Here is a 17340-nt window from a genome sequence, read left to right as displayed (position 1 = left end):
ATAGTATCTTGCACAAACAAACTGCAACACCTAACTCTTCTCATTGACAGTCACCTGCAGAATTAGACCAGCAATCACTAAAATGTGCATGAAGCTTTGTACTATTCAGACATGCCTCAAGAAATCTGGAAAAACTGTTTAATAGAATAAGTTCAGGTCTCAGGATGATTAATCCCATCAGTTATTCTTCAGCAGCAGGCACAAAGGGATCTCCTAGATCTCTAGTTGGTGCATTTGAAAGTGGTCTTTCAGAAAAGATTCTGGGAGTTAGATGCTACCGCCTCTGCCGAGACCATAAAGACCCTGTAGAAAATGTGCACTGACAGAGGTTCTGTGGCTCAACTATTCCTTCTCTAGTAAAATGGATCAGCGTAATGCAGTGACTGCATATGTATGTCCAATCATGACATGATGACATGTGAAGCAGGAAAATAGAATACCATTTTTCTGTTTTTCAGTAAACTGTAACTAGCAGTGGGAAGGTACTTCTAGACTGACTGCTCACTGAAGCAGGATTGGGAGTTTACACTGGTTTTCTGACTGCTAAGACTAGCCAACGTAGATTTCTGAGCGTTCAGCCAGAAAGGTTTAATGAAGATATCAATTCTAAGTCGTCTTCTTTGTTATCCAAATGGTTCACGTGGTATAGCATAGTCATATAGTTTGGCCTTCATTATTACTGAAGCAGAAGCGTTTGTGAGAAGGATTTTTTCCTTGTTAATGTAAATGAAAATTCTACTGCCTAAATAGTATGTTTCATATCAAAACATTCTGCCTCAGCTTGGTAAGGCTGCAAAGTATCACAGTTAGGATGCAGACAATATTTTTGAAGACCTTAAGGATTTTCTGTGGCCTAGGAATGGTAAGTTATCAGAAGAACAGTGGTCACATGGTACTAGATCATTTCACTTTTAGCAGACTCATCACATTCATAATATCTGAGAGACAGCACAGTAGAAGTATCTGTAACATTATCATTCCAGATTATCTATTATTTTAGCCCTAAGGATATACAGGGCTTTTTTCATAAGCGTACATTTGCAGAGAGGGTGAAAGCTTGACAAACTAATACATCTAGCTGTGGTTGAGACTAATACTCTATCACATTACAGGGCACTAAAAATCACTGTGTGTGCAATTTGCATTCTGTAAATTAGAGCAGATCAATTTAAAATGAGGCCAAAAGAAATTTCTCCTTCTCAGTTGTCAAACTCTCTGACAAAAAGGACATAACAAAACCCCCAAAGCCTTCCAACAGTAAATTATGCATTAGGCATTAGCATAACACAGCAGATATTCAGTGTCCCCACCAATTAAAGGTCATTATCTGTCCCTTTGTTTCCTGATAACAGTATCCACCTTTTATTTGACACATTATACTCTATGCTGCTACCGGCACACAAAAGCTTGTTGAATGCATTCACTCCTACTGTACCTGTGTTGCTTAGCTCTGCGACTTTTTCCACATTTTGCCCAAGACATTTTTATGGAATTGGCCAGACTTAAACTGCTCTTAATATCCAGAGAAAAATATTAGAATTACTGAAGTCTGCAATAAATTTCTGAGCTGCTTTTGTTACTAAAAAAGCACTCTTTCTTCATTTGATTTATTACCACAAAAATCAAATGAAATCTCTAGGTATTCTTTAGATCAGACATATGCAATTTGTTATAAAAAGTCTACTTATCACACTTTTGCACCACATATTGTTGATGTAAGTGTAAAATCAACTCAACCATGTTATTACTGGTTGTATATAGCCCACAATCTCACAATGATCACGCTAGTAGGTGGCTGAATTTTAGTTCTGGAAAGTGACAAAGCTGTTTATTAAAAACTAAACTTAATGTTCCCTTGGATGTGACTGACAGAAAAACATAGCTACATAGCTACTCAACAGTACAAAACAGACCCTGATAGAGGGTCGTATTTCTCTGCTGTTTTCAGAATGGAGGAAACTTTACTAATGACACAACAGCCTATGTGCTACTGCAAAAGAAACAATAACTAATGAGACATTATTCGTTGGTGGTAATGGTTACTCTCACTGGGGCTCCAATGGCTACCTTTGAAACAGTTAAGATAATATACTTCCTGGTTTTTTTTTGAAGACTGAAGCAATGCATTTTGATTAGATGATAAATACTACTATGGCAGTGAGGTTACGGAGGAACAAAAAGCTGAGGATGACATCTTAAGTCTTCTGCAGCTATGTTTACATCTGCTCTTGGCACACAGAAGCCCACCTCTCACCCACCTTTCTCTCAATCTGCTTATTTACTTGTTCTAACACAGTAGGTTTTGTTGCTCTCCATGTATATTTTCTGCTTTGACCAACCACAAGTACTTATTTCACTTTTTTTTTGTCTTTTTCTACTCTGCTATATTGACTGATCTCCTAAAAGAGCAGAGCACTACCTTAATTCTTTTGAGTTTCAGTACCGATTGACAGCCTGGTTCAGATTAGTCACCATGGTAGCTATATTTAAATATTATCCCTTTTTATTTTAACAAGGCTATAGTCATTGTCTCCAAAAGCACCCTTACATACTACTTGAGATACTGTATCTAAATTGGTGGTCTACAAGACAGGTGAAAAGTGAATGGATAATCATGCTTGAAGAGTAGGGGTTATTGGTCTGTACTATACCGGGTAACTCACTGGAAGTGGAGCTCCTCAGGGGTCTACTGTGGGATGTACCATTTCATACCTTCATTAAGAAAAATGGAGGACGACACAGAATAGCCCCCTGTTGAGTTTGCAGATGCCAAACTGGTTGGTTTAGATGACTTGTCTGAGGATAGGGCGCAATACAGAGGGACCTCAGCAAGTTACATGAATGGGCTGGCAGATCTTTGGAAAATTTGATGAAGACAAACGCAAAGTTCTGCACATACAACAGACTGCAGTACAAGATGAAGACTGATTGTCCGTGCAGCAGATTAGATGAAATGGACCTGAAGGAACAAGCAGCAACTGAGCTAAGCATGTGACCACAGGGACACTGGCAGTGAGGAGTGCTACCCTGAGCTAAATCAGCAAAGGGATAGCCACTGAATGGAGGTGACTCTTCCCATTAATTAGACACTCCAAGAAATGGTAAGTCCATACTGGGGCCTTTATTAGAAGAAAGATGCTGATAAACTGGAGCAAGGTCAGCAAAGAGTTTCTAAGATTACAGGAAGATGAAGAATAACCTACATGTGAGACAAGCTGAGGGAACAGGCCTTGGAGGAGAGACTACTTCCGGGAGACCCACCACCACCCTTCTAAAACTTATTGAGATGATGTACCCTGCCTCTTCACTGAGGTGAATGGTGGGAACAAAAGAGAAGACATAGTAGGAAGACAAGTTCCCAACGGTGCTGTCGTCAGAAACCTGCTCTGAATTCAGAATTGCTGCTGCTTTGACTGGGAAGCTGGACAAGCTGACCTACTAAGATCTACTCCAGTCTGAATTATTCTGTGGTAAGCACTGCGCTAATCAGCAGTCCTATGTTTTACCAGGTTAAAAATAAGGAAAACAACTTACCAACCAAAACTACAAGCCTGTATTTGTCATTAGGTTGTCGTCTATATTTTGCAACTTCTTCATATGTTGGGATATCTGCTGTATCGTACTGATCACTCTTCTTGCACTCATACATAGATTTGTTTGTTTTTTTATCTTTTCTGCTAAGGCGAAAGCTTCTTCTAAAACCAGCTGCAATAAGAACAGGATTTTTTCAAAATAAGAAAGCAAGTCTATCCAAAGCTGTAAACAGTCTCTTCCAAACACTCAAGGACCGGTGCGTGAAATAAAAGAACATATTGTATGTTAAATAAGCCATGGCACTAGAATGATTTTTTGCCACAGTTTTGAACTGTATCAGATGCCTACTTAAACTGAAGAATTAGGATTACCAATTAGACCATGACATTTGCAACAAGTTGTAAAAATAATTACAGTAAATTGTTAACATATTTAGATAATTTGAGTATCTTACACATTAGTATGCATACACAAAGAAAACATTCATGCAGTACAGACTCTCATACCACACAATACATTTCTATTAAATCATCATGGCATACAGACACATCAAATACAACACAAGAACACATCTGGTGGTTGAAAGGATTAATGAAAATTAATTCCTTGAATAACTTTTTGTGCTTGACTCCATGCTAACACCATAAAAAAGCGCACAGAACCTTTCCTGAAGATGTTTAAGAATAAAACCAAACACTGTTAGTTAAATGCCAAAACACCATGAAACATGTTAGACAATACAGTTGCCGTATGATGGATATGTTAGCATTAAACTGAAAGTTAATATTCCTATTAAACTTGCATTTACAATTTCCAATTGTGTCAACATCACATCTCCAGCATCTATCTGCAAGACCGGGTATTTCAAATAATCACAAAGGAGATTATCACAGGCGTTTTCAAACAGAGCAGTATAAAAAAGGCTCCTAACACTGTATTTTAAAAACTAATTTGATTCATTTGTTAATGGTTACCTTACAGTTCTTCAGTAAATCCTTGACATTAATTTTACCGGTATCTCTATTGCACTACTTTTGTTCTAGATGGATTGCAAAACTGATTCCATTATTTGTGAACAGTAAAGTAAAATTCAAAGTACACTTTAAAATTATTGAAAAAATCCTGACACCATTTTCCGCCCAGGAACATTCTGTAGGACAGTAAACATACGTAAACTTTTGGTGACCCCAAATTTTTCAGCAATATATTTTCATAAACTTGTAAAAACCCGTATGTTTAGGTGTTTAAGAAGTAGTCATATTACAGTTTCATCTTCAAAGGCAGTATCTGGCAAATTCAACACTAACTTCTGCAAATACTTAGAAGCGAAATCTTATAGAGCTTAGTTACAGGCTTAGCATGTTCTGCACAGTTCCATTTAGCATAAATCTTTGCAGAATCTGGATCAAAAATAATGTTAACCAACTAATTTTGCTGCTGTAAATCTCTATATCGATGGCAATTCACAATACATGCATGCATGCAAATAAAAATTCAAAATATGAATAAGTAAAATAAAAATTGATGAAGAGCAAACATCCACAGAACAGGACACCGGTATTTTTAAGTGTTGGGCTGAGATTGAAGAATGACGAAAATACGAGACAGGAACACGAACCAAAATATACTGAATTATGCTATTTTCTTCTGCAAATAAACAACACTAACACTGAAGTGACTGCAGTGAGGAAAGTTTTGTCAAAATGCTGGTAACTGTAAACACATCCAAGAGAAAGCCCAGGCGATCCTGTCCAGAATAGTGTGAAAATCCATCAGGATGTAAGAATGGTGTAGGAACCTGCTTTAGCAGAGGGGCTGGACTGATGATCTCTAGAAGTGCCTTCTGACCACTACAATTCTGATTCTCTGATGCTACATCACCACATTTAACTGCAGACACAACTGTACAAAGAAAGGTTAAAAGTAACAGCAGCTACAAAAGGGGGCTGTAAATTTCATAGAAGGCTCCAGATCAAAAAACTGCTCTAAAAACAAGTTAAAAATTGTTTTGAAAATTGTACTGTATAAATATCTACAGAAAAAATGATAATTCTTTACCATTTACTTCTAACAGTTGACAGAATAAAGAGCTTTGTCACAGCATACAGCATCTGCGTATCTACAGAAGTTTCTGTTCTGTGCTAGAGGACCAGCATCTCCCCACTCCACTGTTGAGAATGAGGGTGGGCAGCAAATGAAGCCAAACCAATCCCCTCTGTACCACTTTGGTTTTAGGCTTACAAACACCAAGAGTTCCATGCCTCTGAGCAGCTGTCTCACAGCAGCACATTTACCAACAGCTCCTTAACTTCAGCTTAAATACCTGGAATTTTTTGGAAAAAGCTTGCTTTAAGATACTTTCAAAAGTAAGGAAAATGTGCAGAGACAGTGCAGAGACAAGGGATTTTTTCAGTGTTTTCAATACATCCCCCATTTTTATGGTACTGCTACTGCATTCCTTGAAATACGTCTCTTCCCCTCTCAAATCTGTGATTATATACCCTCATGTTTGTGGCTTAACTGCACTGTGACCTTCAGAAGCTGTTTTACAAAGAAATGTTAATAAATATTTTCTATTAAACTCTGCATTTATAATATATGTTGGGCAGCTATGACTGAAAAGATTAAGCTGAACTGAAACTACATTATACTCACAAGGCAGGAGAACATTCATGTGCAAGCAAAAAAGCACTCTCATAGTGTTTGCATATTTCTCAATTTAGGAAAGATGAAAATCAAACTTAATACATTTAAATTAATTACAGAACATTATTAAAAATATAGTGAAAATCACTGTGGAAAAACAAAAGGAAGATTGATTCGCAATACAAAAATAAAGTTTCTATAAGATGATTAAGCTTGAAAGTAAACGTCTAAAATAGAACAGAGGGAAAAAGAATTACTTGCCTGAGATATTTGATCAAATAAAACTCAGTGAATACAAAAGGAGTTGCGACCTATACTGTCTGCAGAATATGGATATCAGCAAAAATTAATCTTAGCTGCCAAGAATGCAGACTATAATATAAAAAGGGGAAAACTTTGTGACTACAGCAACATAAAATTGTGAGCATTAAGAAGCTTGCACCAGTTTCTTGGTTTCAGCTACATGACTAGAAGCTACTGAACATACTAACCCATAAACTGCCCCTGGAATGTAACAGGTTTGGTGAAATAGCTGCTGGGAAGGAAATAAGAACCAGCTTCAAATGCCTCCAAACCGTATGGCACTCCTCAACATGAAACTAAAATCATCAGCTGTTATTAATACTTAGATAAGGGCCAACAACAATCCAAGAGAAACTACTTATCTCTCTAAGATTAGGAATGTAAACACACAAACAAAAAAAAAAGTCTAGAATAAAAGCCTGATTCGTCTTCTAATCACTGGCAATTACATCCTTACATCTGCACAGAGAAAGCCACCTGGGCTTCATGCAGAAATCCAGACTGAAAACTGGCAATGCACAAACATATCCAGTCCTAAAACACTTCTAAAGGACAACAATGGAAAGTGTTGCATTTCTTTAGATTTAATAATCCTAAAGAAGGGAACAAAAATTGTGACTATGTTGAGTAAATTTGGATTTAAGTATGTGTACAAAGCTAGAAAGCTGATTTCTCAAAGAGAAACTGTGCTAAAAGGAAGTACTATGATTTACATTCACTTATGCTACATTCACCAGTAAGGCTCCAGAATGCTATAAGGCACGTACACATGCTTCGTTCATTTTCATTCAGTAAAACAAGGTTAAAATTTGCATTAACTTTGTGTATTCTTCATGGAATTGAGTCTAAACTTACACAACTTGTAGTGAACAAATGGTGCTTATCTGTAAATGAATTTACAAGTACTTTTGGTATTCACATGGCATGTTAGTGACAAAAATAACTGTGGCACCCTGGTCATTACCAAGGTGCAATTTTTTACGAGATACTTCTGGATATTCTTTTTCCCCTTCAAAATATTGGCATTTTTTAATACTCACTCGTATACTGAGTATTTCTATTGTTACACAGGAACTGCACAAACACAGAGCAGACCTCTTACTCTGCCTGCTTCTGGACTGATTCCCAGCTTGCACATTTAGGCAGGGTTAATAAAAATTTAGATTATGTCTGGATTTTTAAGACAAAATTGAGACTAGTAAACAGATGATATTCATCTATACTTACTGTATGTTGATAAAGGTTCAAGCAATGTAACTGCATTTTAAGCTTGGCACAGACATGGTCCTAATGTTCTCCCCAGCAATTCCTCAGGAAATTACAGCAGAAACATCTGATACTACACTGTAACTTAAGTATTAGAATTCAGTGAAAAATTGTGAAATTTATTTGAGTCACTTTAGAGGGGAGAGTTCAAATTAATAGTATGATAGCCCTGAACATAACAGATCTGATAACCCTGAACATAACGCCTTCTGAAAGATGACTGTTCTATCACTCTTCGTGACCACCTCGTGTGTCTGAAGTATGTATCCTTTTAGAGGAGTCTGGATATTCAGAGAGCATCCTGGTTCACGGATTGGAATGTGAACGCATACAGAGCTCAAAACCCACAACGAGCCATAACATCGAATTAAAAATCAAGGACAAAAAAATAGAATTGTTGTGGATCGTTTGGTGTGGTTATGCAATACCAAAAGCAGCATGAAGTACGACTTACTATTTTGATTTTAGGAAGCTGTCAGTGCACCTATACTTTGAAAACTATTTCTAAAATTTAGATGTGCAAAAAATTCACCATACTTAGCTGATAATAACTGATTATGATTATAATCAGCCCTAAACACGAGGTAATACAGCTCTGCTCCTTCATCACTGGCGAAGGGAATTTGGACTGCCTTGTTCTTGTGACAGGTTATAGCACACCGACAGGCCGTTAACTCGGGTGTCACAAAAACATCCCAACCTTGTTGGTGTGACTCAAGTCCTTCAGCGACTGCATTTTAGACTTTTTTTTTTGAGACTTTACATTATAATACTAAAAGCTTGCCTAGAAATTTAATTACTTAGTAAGCCAGGAGAGCCATAAATGCTTGCCATCTTTCAAGAATGCTCAGGATAAGCTCCAAAAAACAGTACTACAAAACATGGATGGACATTCAGAATACACTGTTTTCAAAATCAGACAGATTCACTGTGAGGAAGCCTGATCCTTTCTTGGAGAGTAAAGAGTTCTTGTGTCTCTACCCCAGAACTGGTCCTAGCCTTAGATAGGTCTATTTTCTGTATATTGTTCTGTCTTCCAGCTCCCATCTGTCACCTCATTTCCAACAGTGCAGACCCAGCACGAGTAGGCTGCAGGGCTGCCTGTGGACTGCTGGCAGCTCTCCAACACATGGCAGCTCTCAGAAGAGTAAGCCATTACCTGCATTGTGCAGTTGTTCTCCAGTAATACTTATTAAGATTTTTGTTCTTTGCACTGAGAACAACAGTAGTTTCTTTCTCAAGACATTGCCTTTCTAGGTGATGGACCATTTGGCAACTACAGACCCCAACATTTCACTGAATGGGAAATAGCATTAAGACAACAGATTTTGTTTTGCAGCCTTCCTACTCATATCAACGGGCAACCCACTAAGATCTGATTACAAAACTATGATCCTGAAAATTCACGCTACCTGTATTTGCATTCAGAGAGAAAAGATGAAAAAAATCTTTTCTTCTTCAAAGAAAATATCTAACAACGAAAATGTAATGCAGCCAGAATCACATCCAAAGTCCAAAGCACTATTTTCCAGGTATGCCTCAATATCTCCATGCAGTTGCAATTCAATATTAATGTAGTTGATTTACTAACAAATCTAAAATTTTATTTTCAGCACAATCAGATCACCATTAGTTATTATGTGAATGCATGATAAAATTATACTCTGCTAAGATTTTGAAAAGAGATTAAAGTTCTTTCAGTTAGATAGTTAGTGTGTTCCCAGTGCTGTTTATATTCCACATTTAAAAACAGCACACTACAATATGAAAACCGTCTCTGATTTACAGTCCTGGTTTAAGGTTCTTCAGTGAGCCCGATCACTTGGATGTACTCAAGCACTCTGACATGTTTCTTCCTCTTCCGCTTGCAGTAGGAGGATGAAAGCTTTGGGAAAAGGGCTGGTTGCCACAAAATCCACTCCAGCCAGCCTTCAGCTGGCAGGAATTCTGGACAGTTTCAACTAAAATATTTTTACATAGCTTTTAAAATGGCACAAATTAAAAAGCTGAAACATATAATGGAACATTCACCTTTTTAAAATGTTACTTTTGTTTGAAATTTGAAATGCTGAAGCCAAAGGACTCCTTTCCCTCTTCCCCACTCCTTGCAATGATACACTGAGCTCAGGCTAGCTTTAAAGCTAAATTTAAGCTGTTGGGTTGCTAAGAATTATTTTGTAACGTGGAAAAAAAAACAACAGTGACTACAAATTTGCTTTGTATTCTTACTGTACAATTCTGTGCTCACAAAATTGGTAGATAGACATGTTCAAAGAAAGAGAAGGTAAGCAAAACTTGGATAAAACCTTGAAACTGTGCCTTTCAAGTCTTTTCGTGATATAGTAACCTTTTTGTTGTGTTAAATACATTGCTGACATAACATGTCTAAAAAGTCAGTATTTCTCCCAAATTTATGTTTTTTATTTAAACAGTATTTTAGTACCTTATTATTAACCAGATAGTGGCATACCACACTACATAAATCCTTTATGTCAAATCCAATGAGCCATTTTTAAAACCTTCATATTCATGCTTTTCTCATGCACAGTACAGACATTTGTATGCAGATTACCCCCAAAAGCAAAGTGGACACAGTAGTTCCAGGGAAAAGGAGCTGAAAGAAAAGAAAAAATTGTCTTTTGTAACCAATTGCTCACCTAGATAGGATCCACTGTTGTGACCAGCACATTCAGCATCTTCTGGACGAAGGGTAAAAGCATACAGAATAAGAGCCAAGAAATAAAGCAGAATTGTTAGAAGCCCAGCAAAAAATACAGAAGTACTTTAAAATGACAACTGTACAAAGCATAGCATTAGAAAGCCTTCAATAAAAGCCATTTTCTTAAAAACATAAAACAACGCTTATTGTTTTATATTTTAGGTGAAGGTGCTCTGGAATTTTGCAGCATGCACACTGATCTTTTTAACTTCTCAAGCGGAAATTTTGATGACAGCAAACATTCTACACAGAATTCTCACGATGTATTATTCACGCTTATCAGTTGATAGAAAATATGATGCCACTTAAGAGAAAGCAAAATGTATTTGATGTAAATCAAGCTTTTTTGTAAATTATACATTATCAGACTTCAGCTTTAAGTTTTGGCTCACTGGATTAGACAGAAAGGTTTTTGATCAAAAACACATCCTCTCATTTGATATGAAATAACTATCATGTATATTTTTATGTACCGGAGGCCCTTTGATCAAAAATATGAGCTACGACTTCTAATGCTTTATAAACAAAGGCCTCTTAAGTTAAAAAAAGAAATACAAGAGATCAGCTGCTATTACTTTAACATATGCTGCAAGCATAACAGTAACCGGCTACACTCGGAGGGAAAACAGTAAAGATGATACTACGTGGATGAACTTTCTACCGCCTTAGAGAAATACTTCTTTACTATTAATTAGAAATGCAAGAGCTCTCTTGGACACGCAATTAAGTCAGAACCACCTTCCAACCCAGCCCACCCAAGTTTTGCACTGTTTTTTTATGATACTTTTCTTTACACATCTTCCAACAGTTCAAGAAAGAGGGAAAGCAGTTAAAAACAACAGTTCAAATAATAGATCTTTGCATGAAGCAACCAAGAGCATTTTGGTACTTTTATCTACTTTAAAAACGATTCAGTCTATCTGGTGGCAATATAGAAGCATTATATGTACAACACCTCTTAGAAACATTTCACTTTTTTCAATTTAATTCTAAACACATGTTCTCTAAATAAAATTATTGGGCTATGCAGGGAAACTTTTGTACATGTACCTTCAATTTCCTCTGAGAAGCACAAAGGAAAAATAGGAAAGGAAATCATTAAACGGAGACAAAGCATAACTTAAGAAAGAAAAGTTAAATCTAAGAAGAAAAATGCACCTACCACACTCAACCGCTTCCTCATCTTAGAACAGCCAAAAAAACAAAGTATTATTGTTTAATACTTCATAAATAGAAAGAAAATGTAGCTATGTAAGCTACTCTAAAATCCTCAACAGACACCTATTATATTGAGATATTTACCATCATACTGGCACCGCGTTTCACTTAAATGTTTAACTACATTCAAAGTCAGAAAAGGACCTGAAAAGAAATTGAAATATGGAGTGTGTGCTGTAAGCTTCCTATAGGAGATCTTCTTCTGGTAGCAGTGCTCTTGCCCAGTTGTCATGGAAGATCTCTTTTGTATTAAAGGCAGAGTTTGTTAATTCCGTTTAACCTAGAATTTCTAAGAATCAGAACCATAAATGTGATCTCAGTATTTTTCTGCACTTTAAATAACAGTTGCTACTGCCTTGCAGCTGGGTTTTGGAGGTTTCTTTTGTATTTTTTGGAATGTCTATAGCTGTAGCTTAAATAACGCTGAAAGAATTCATATACTCTGTCGTTATTTCTCTGACACCACACTAATATAATAGATCTCCTTAAGACTTTCTGTTTACCCATACTAAATCAATACATTTCTGCCTCCTGAACAGTGGAAAATTTACATTTTTACAATCATTTTAGGGCTAACACAGAAAAGTAACGTATACATAATGGATTTTTGTACACAGAGATATTACATATTGAAGTCTAGATTTATATGGAGATTTTACAATCTAGATATTATTTAAATTTCCTTTGAAGCTTGGATAAATAAGTCTGAAATATACACACTTCAAAGTTTCCATGAAGCTGGTCTGCCCTCAGAACATGAATATTCAAGAGATACTTTAAAATCTTTCATGCATGGCTGACATTTCAAGCAAAGGCTAGGTCAAAAGTCTCGTCTCTATCAGAGTAGAGAAGAGGTTTCTCACTTCATCTCATGAAACGAATACAAAAGGATTTTCTGCTTGAGGGCTTATTCTAAAAAAAAAATATTAATTCAAAAGACTTCTTCAAATAATATTTACAATTTATTGCTACTCAAGGTGACCATATGGTTTCAGTAGGCTGGGGTGGGAGAAAAAGAGGTATGTGCACATAGGTATGCACTCATACAACTCTGCTTGCATGGTTGGGAGATGATGGAGCTACAGCAGCTGAGCTAAGACAGTTGAAAAGAGCCCAGGCTTGTGGTAGGAAAGGCAATGGTCTTAATTCATTGGTTTAATTCGTAATTTAATGCTATAAATTAAAGATGTTAAGATTTCCAAGTGAGCCAGCTGATGCCAGAAAGCAGAAGCCAAAATGTCTACAAGTTGAGGTTTAATTCTGAGATGAAGTTTTGAAATTCACTTTGTGTTTTGTTATAAGATTTCCTTCTTAGTACTGCTCTTGGTTTTCTTGTGCTACTCCAAAGGTTGAAAGTAACACTCCATAATGAAAAACTGTGGGAAATAAGTGGGTTTTCACAGCTTAATGCAGCTATGAAACAGCCATCACCACATACATCCCAATTCAAATTTTACCAGGAATTTTACTAGGGCTATTGTCTGTCTGCATTAAAGTCAGAGATTATTTGCCAGTAAACTTTATAACTAACAGAGCTCTCTGTGAATCAATTGTATGTATACAGCAGATATTTGCAGATACACGTCAAAAATTCAAAAACTTGGAGAGATGGAAAATTAGGATAGGACTTCTCAGGAAGCTTCACTAAATTGAAGCGGTGTGGGAATAGAAGCAGAGATCTTCATCTGAAAGGAAAAAATAACAGACTAAAAGAGGATATAGAATAAGGAGGAAGAGATCTGATGGGAAATAGGAAAATAAAAACAACAAAAAAAAACAACACAAGACAACACAGAACGAATAAAACACTGAGAAAAGAAGAAATACTATTAATTAAATGTAGTGTGATAAGGCAGAAGTTACAAAGAAAATATTCATGGAAGGAGCTCATGAAACAACAATGAAGTAGCACCATGATATAAATGAGAAAAAGAAATAGGAAACACAAGTGCAATGAAAGCTTAGGATAGAAGTGGTTTTATTTGCTTTAGAAAGATTTCAGGATAGCCAATATGCTACACTGCAACAATGCAAAATAGTAGTTACATACATTGTATTTTGTATGTATTTTAACTGAAATTTATTTAGATAGATGTGGGGGCCTCATGTAGACTATATTACTTCAGAAACTCACAACCTGTGCCATTTCAGAAACTTCATTGGAAACAGTTCAGCACCAGATTAAAATTTTTTACTCTTGCTGAATTTCAATCATATTTCATCAAAGAATCTCATCTGAATGCTTCTCAGTCTGAAATTAATACCCATAGCTCTGTTCACATTACATAATCCCTGAAATTCTATTTCTGTACTAGACAAGAAATTGTGTAAGAAACAGTGTAATACAATGACCTACATTACAACAAATACATTAAACAGTTGATTTTTTAGTGATGCACCACACAGCAACTGATATTTATATTGTTTTGCAGTTTTTATCCTATAGGATTCTATAGGTCAAATGACACACACATGTTCATGTTATCGAAAATTTAAGGTGATCTAATTTAATTATCTCATAACATTGTCAGACAACAGTATCTCTGTAATTTGGAAAATGAAGAAAGATAGTCTTGTGGTGAAGAACAGAGAGTTTATGAGATCCATTTCCACTTCTGTCTCATCTGACCTTGGTTCAAATGCCATCCAGCTCCAGGTTTCTTTAATTTCTCTGTGGTAGTAGGTAGTTAGTATTTGTAAGGACAGAAGACTTCTGAACAAAGATGCTAATGTGCTAATTGAACTCTAAAGGTCTGGTGTATTTTTTGTTCTTAATCCTAACTACTTGCAGGTGGCCAATCAAGTATCAAATAGGAACACAGAAAAATACTGAGAAGAAAGGCACAGTTGAGCTCGTGCAGCGATTATAACAAGCAAAGGAGTCCTACTACACACTTATCCTAAATGTTTGGTTTTCAATACAAGTGGTACAAAGCATTCATTCTTTTGCCATGTTTAAATTCTTTTGTTGGCAGAACACGATCTTCAATTCACAAGACACTCATCCATGGATAAACTGGGTTACATCTTGTTTGAATGAATACCATTTGGCTGCAGTTAAATCTTTCCTCTTGCTCATACAATGCCAATCACATATGGTAAATCAAAATTGAACGTAAAATAGGTTTTAAGTTCTTGAAAAAATATATGATGACTTCTCCGCAGTAAGCATTTACATTTAGCATTACATATACAGAACAAATATATTTTCAAGAAAAAATCATCTCCAAACAGCTCTGTCTTACGTGCTTCCTACATACCCATATGTACACACAAAGCATGGATTTGTATTTCGTAAGTATACACCCATGCATGCATTGCGTAAATTATCAGACGTTACTGACTACACTAGCATAAAATACAAAGTTGCCACTAATTTTCACACCAGAGACGACACATATATACTTAACAACAACTGCTATGAAAGCAAAATTATGCCTGAAGGGATATAATATCTTGGCTGATTACTGTAGTTCATAACTGCAGAATAGCAACTGAATTATTTGGTTATTATCCAAAGAAATTTACTTCCCTCCCTCCCTTCCTTCCTCCATTCCCCTCCCCTCAAAAAAACCAAGACAACAGTTGGTCAATGTTTTATCTGCAAATTAAGGTAAAAATTAAAGTAAGCTACAAATGTAAAAATTGCCATGTTCCCTGGCAGTGACTATTACAGTAAGAGCATGATTACTCTTTGTATTCAAGTTAGCAGACTGGGAACTATTAAATGAATTCTCTGTGCAAAATCTCTTGGCACTCCTTGGACTGGATACAGTGAAAGGAGAATTCACAGTGCCAACTCTGGCTGCAAAGTTGTGCCCAAGTTAAGTTCCTAAAGCCAGGAATTCTGTTAAGCACTATTCAGGAATACCATAGCAGCAGATTCCATCTGAGCTGGCCTTCAGCCATGGCTAACAAGCTCAGACACACTTCAGTGGATTTCATGCAGCCAGCACTGCCCCCTCCCTTCTACATCCCAAAGAACACTTGATGCCTCGTGTCAGGTGTATGGCAGGTGCACTCTTCCAGCACAGCAGGGTTAGTCCTGCTCACACAATCTCATGCATCTCTGTTCCTTTACTTTCATTCCATTTATGCTGTTTCTTCTCACTATTTTTTCCAATGCAATTTTCCCACAGGATTAATGCACAAGCAACACTGCTTTTGGCTGAAAATTCACTGCTGCTAAGTAGTGAGAGAAATGCTGAAAAGGCTCGAGAGATTTGTTATCCTTTCATCATTTTTGCACTTGGAAATAATGCTATCAATTTGATCAGCAGGTCAGTACATCTAACTGCCACTTATCTCAGGTTTTTAAAACTCTTTAAATCTTACTGACATTACTATAAGGGCTTTCTAACCATTAATAAAAAACTGAAATGGGTCAGAGTTCATATTAGCAATTTTTGCATTCGCTGTTTCAAAAACTTTAACAAAACAAATATGTTTGTGTTGGGTTTAAACTGAATCAAGAATCAATTGAATTACAGTATAAATATTGACTATTGCAATGCTCTTGCATAATACTGTTAGTTGCACTTATTTGATCGCTTCAGAGCCCACCCTTTATGGGGTTTTCTATGAAGTTGATGGGCAGCTTTTGTCCACCCATTTTTCCCTGTCCTTGTTTCTTTTCCCCATCACCTTATATTTTTCCTTTTCTTCATCCTCAATTCTCAAATTTCATTTCTATACTTCTACCCTTATTTTAAAACTAAAAGTGAAATAGAAAGAGATCTCCCCAAAAGTAATTTAATCTAGCTGCCTGCAGGATTTGAAACATACTTAATTAACAAAGCAGATCCTGATAGATGTTAATATTACTGTGAATAGCTGTCGACTATATTTCAGAGAGCTCTTCTGGTTAAATACAACAGCCCTTCCCAGTTCCCAACACTGCCTTGAGGAGAGACAGAAAAAAAAGTTCTAACATATATGTTGCATACAATTTTGATTCGTTTTTAGGTTAACTTTGAAGTAGAAGGACACTACTTCTCTGGAAGCTCACCTAGGAAACCAGAGCTGATTTACATCATCTTGGTATTCAAGAAAACAGAATCATTATCTTCAATTCTCCCTGTTAAAAACAATGCCATCTATCTAGATTCACTCCTCATTAAATAATGTGGGATGTGGGGAGTGAGTTGATTAAACGGAGCAGGCTGGAATCCTGCGCTACTTTCCATGTCTCAAGAAAGCTTCCTAGTACATGTCTCAGTTCTCCCAGGAAATGAACTTCTATTAGCAGATCTGCTGAAAGCAACAGATGTTTGTCTTTTGGAAGCTATAAGATATTTCTCTTTCTATCCAAGCTGCTATGGAAATTCAGGCTATATGATTGTGTGGGACCTACTACATTAACAAACCTTTTCATGTATAGCTAGAAAGATCTACAGAACATCACTTTCCCCACACAACCAGCCTTCCAAACAATGAAGAGCCTTGCATCAAGTTGAAAGCCTGTAGCACAGAACTCCAAAAAAAAAATCAGATGAAATCAAGCATTAAGGACTTCCTACCTCTCTACCGGGGAGTTTGCTAAAACAAACTTTAGAGGATGTGCCCAGTACAGAAAAGGGGGGGAAAAAATGACAGCAGACCTTTCCAGTTTTCTAATCTCTACATCTCCTTGCACATTTCTGATATTGGCAATA

At 36.5% G+C, this 17340-nt stretch overlaps 1 protein-coding gene across 3 annotated transcripts in view; it reads right to left on the bottom strand.

The window, feature by feature from the left end:
* Positions 1 to 17340, bottom strand: part of MPP7 (membrane palmitoylated protein 7) — a 43013-nt gene that overhangs the window by 11619 nt on the left and 14054 nt on the right. Inside the window, exons 8-9 of one of the 3 annotated variants that reach the window (XM_031553876.1) lie at positions 10407 to 10445; positions 3535 to 3705 (exon numbers count right to left, since the gene is read on the bottom strand). In XM_031553876.1, the coding sequence (XP_031409736.1) occupies positions 3535 to 3705; positions 10407 to 10445 (210 nt within the window). Of the gene's footprint in view, positions 1 to 3534; positions 3706 to 10321; positions 10364 to 10406; positions 10446 to 17340 lie in introns of all 3 variants that reach the window. The other 2 variants (XM_019616312.2, XM_031553877.1) reach the window with 2 other exon arrangements.

This window comes from Meleagris gallopavo, chromosome 6 (genome assembly GCF_000146605.3).
Source record: "Meleagris gallopavo isolate NT-WF06-2002-E0010 breed Aviagen turkey brand Nicholas breeding stock chromosome 6, Turkey_5.1, whole genome shotgun sequence".
Lineage (NCBI taxonomy): Eukaryota > Metazoa > Chordata > Aves > Galliformes > Phasianidae > Meleagris > Meleagris gallopavo.
This window is presented reverse-complemented; position numbering and strand designations above follow the sequence as displayed.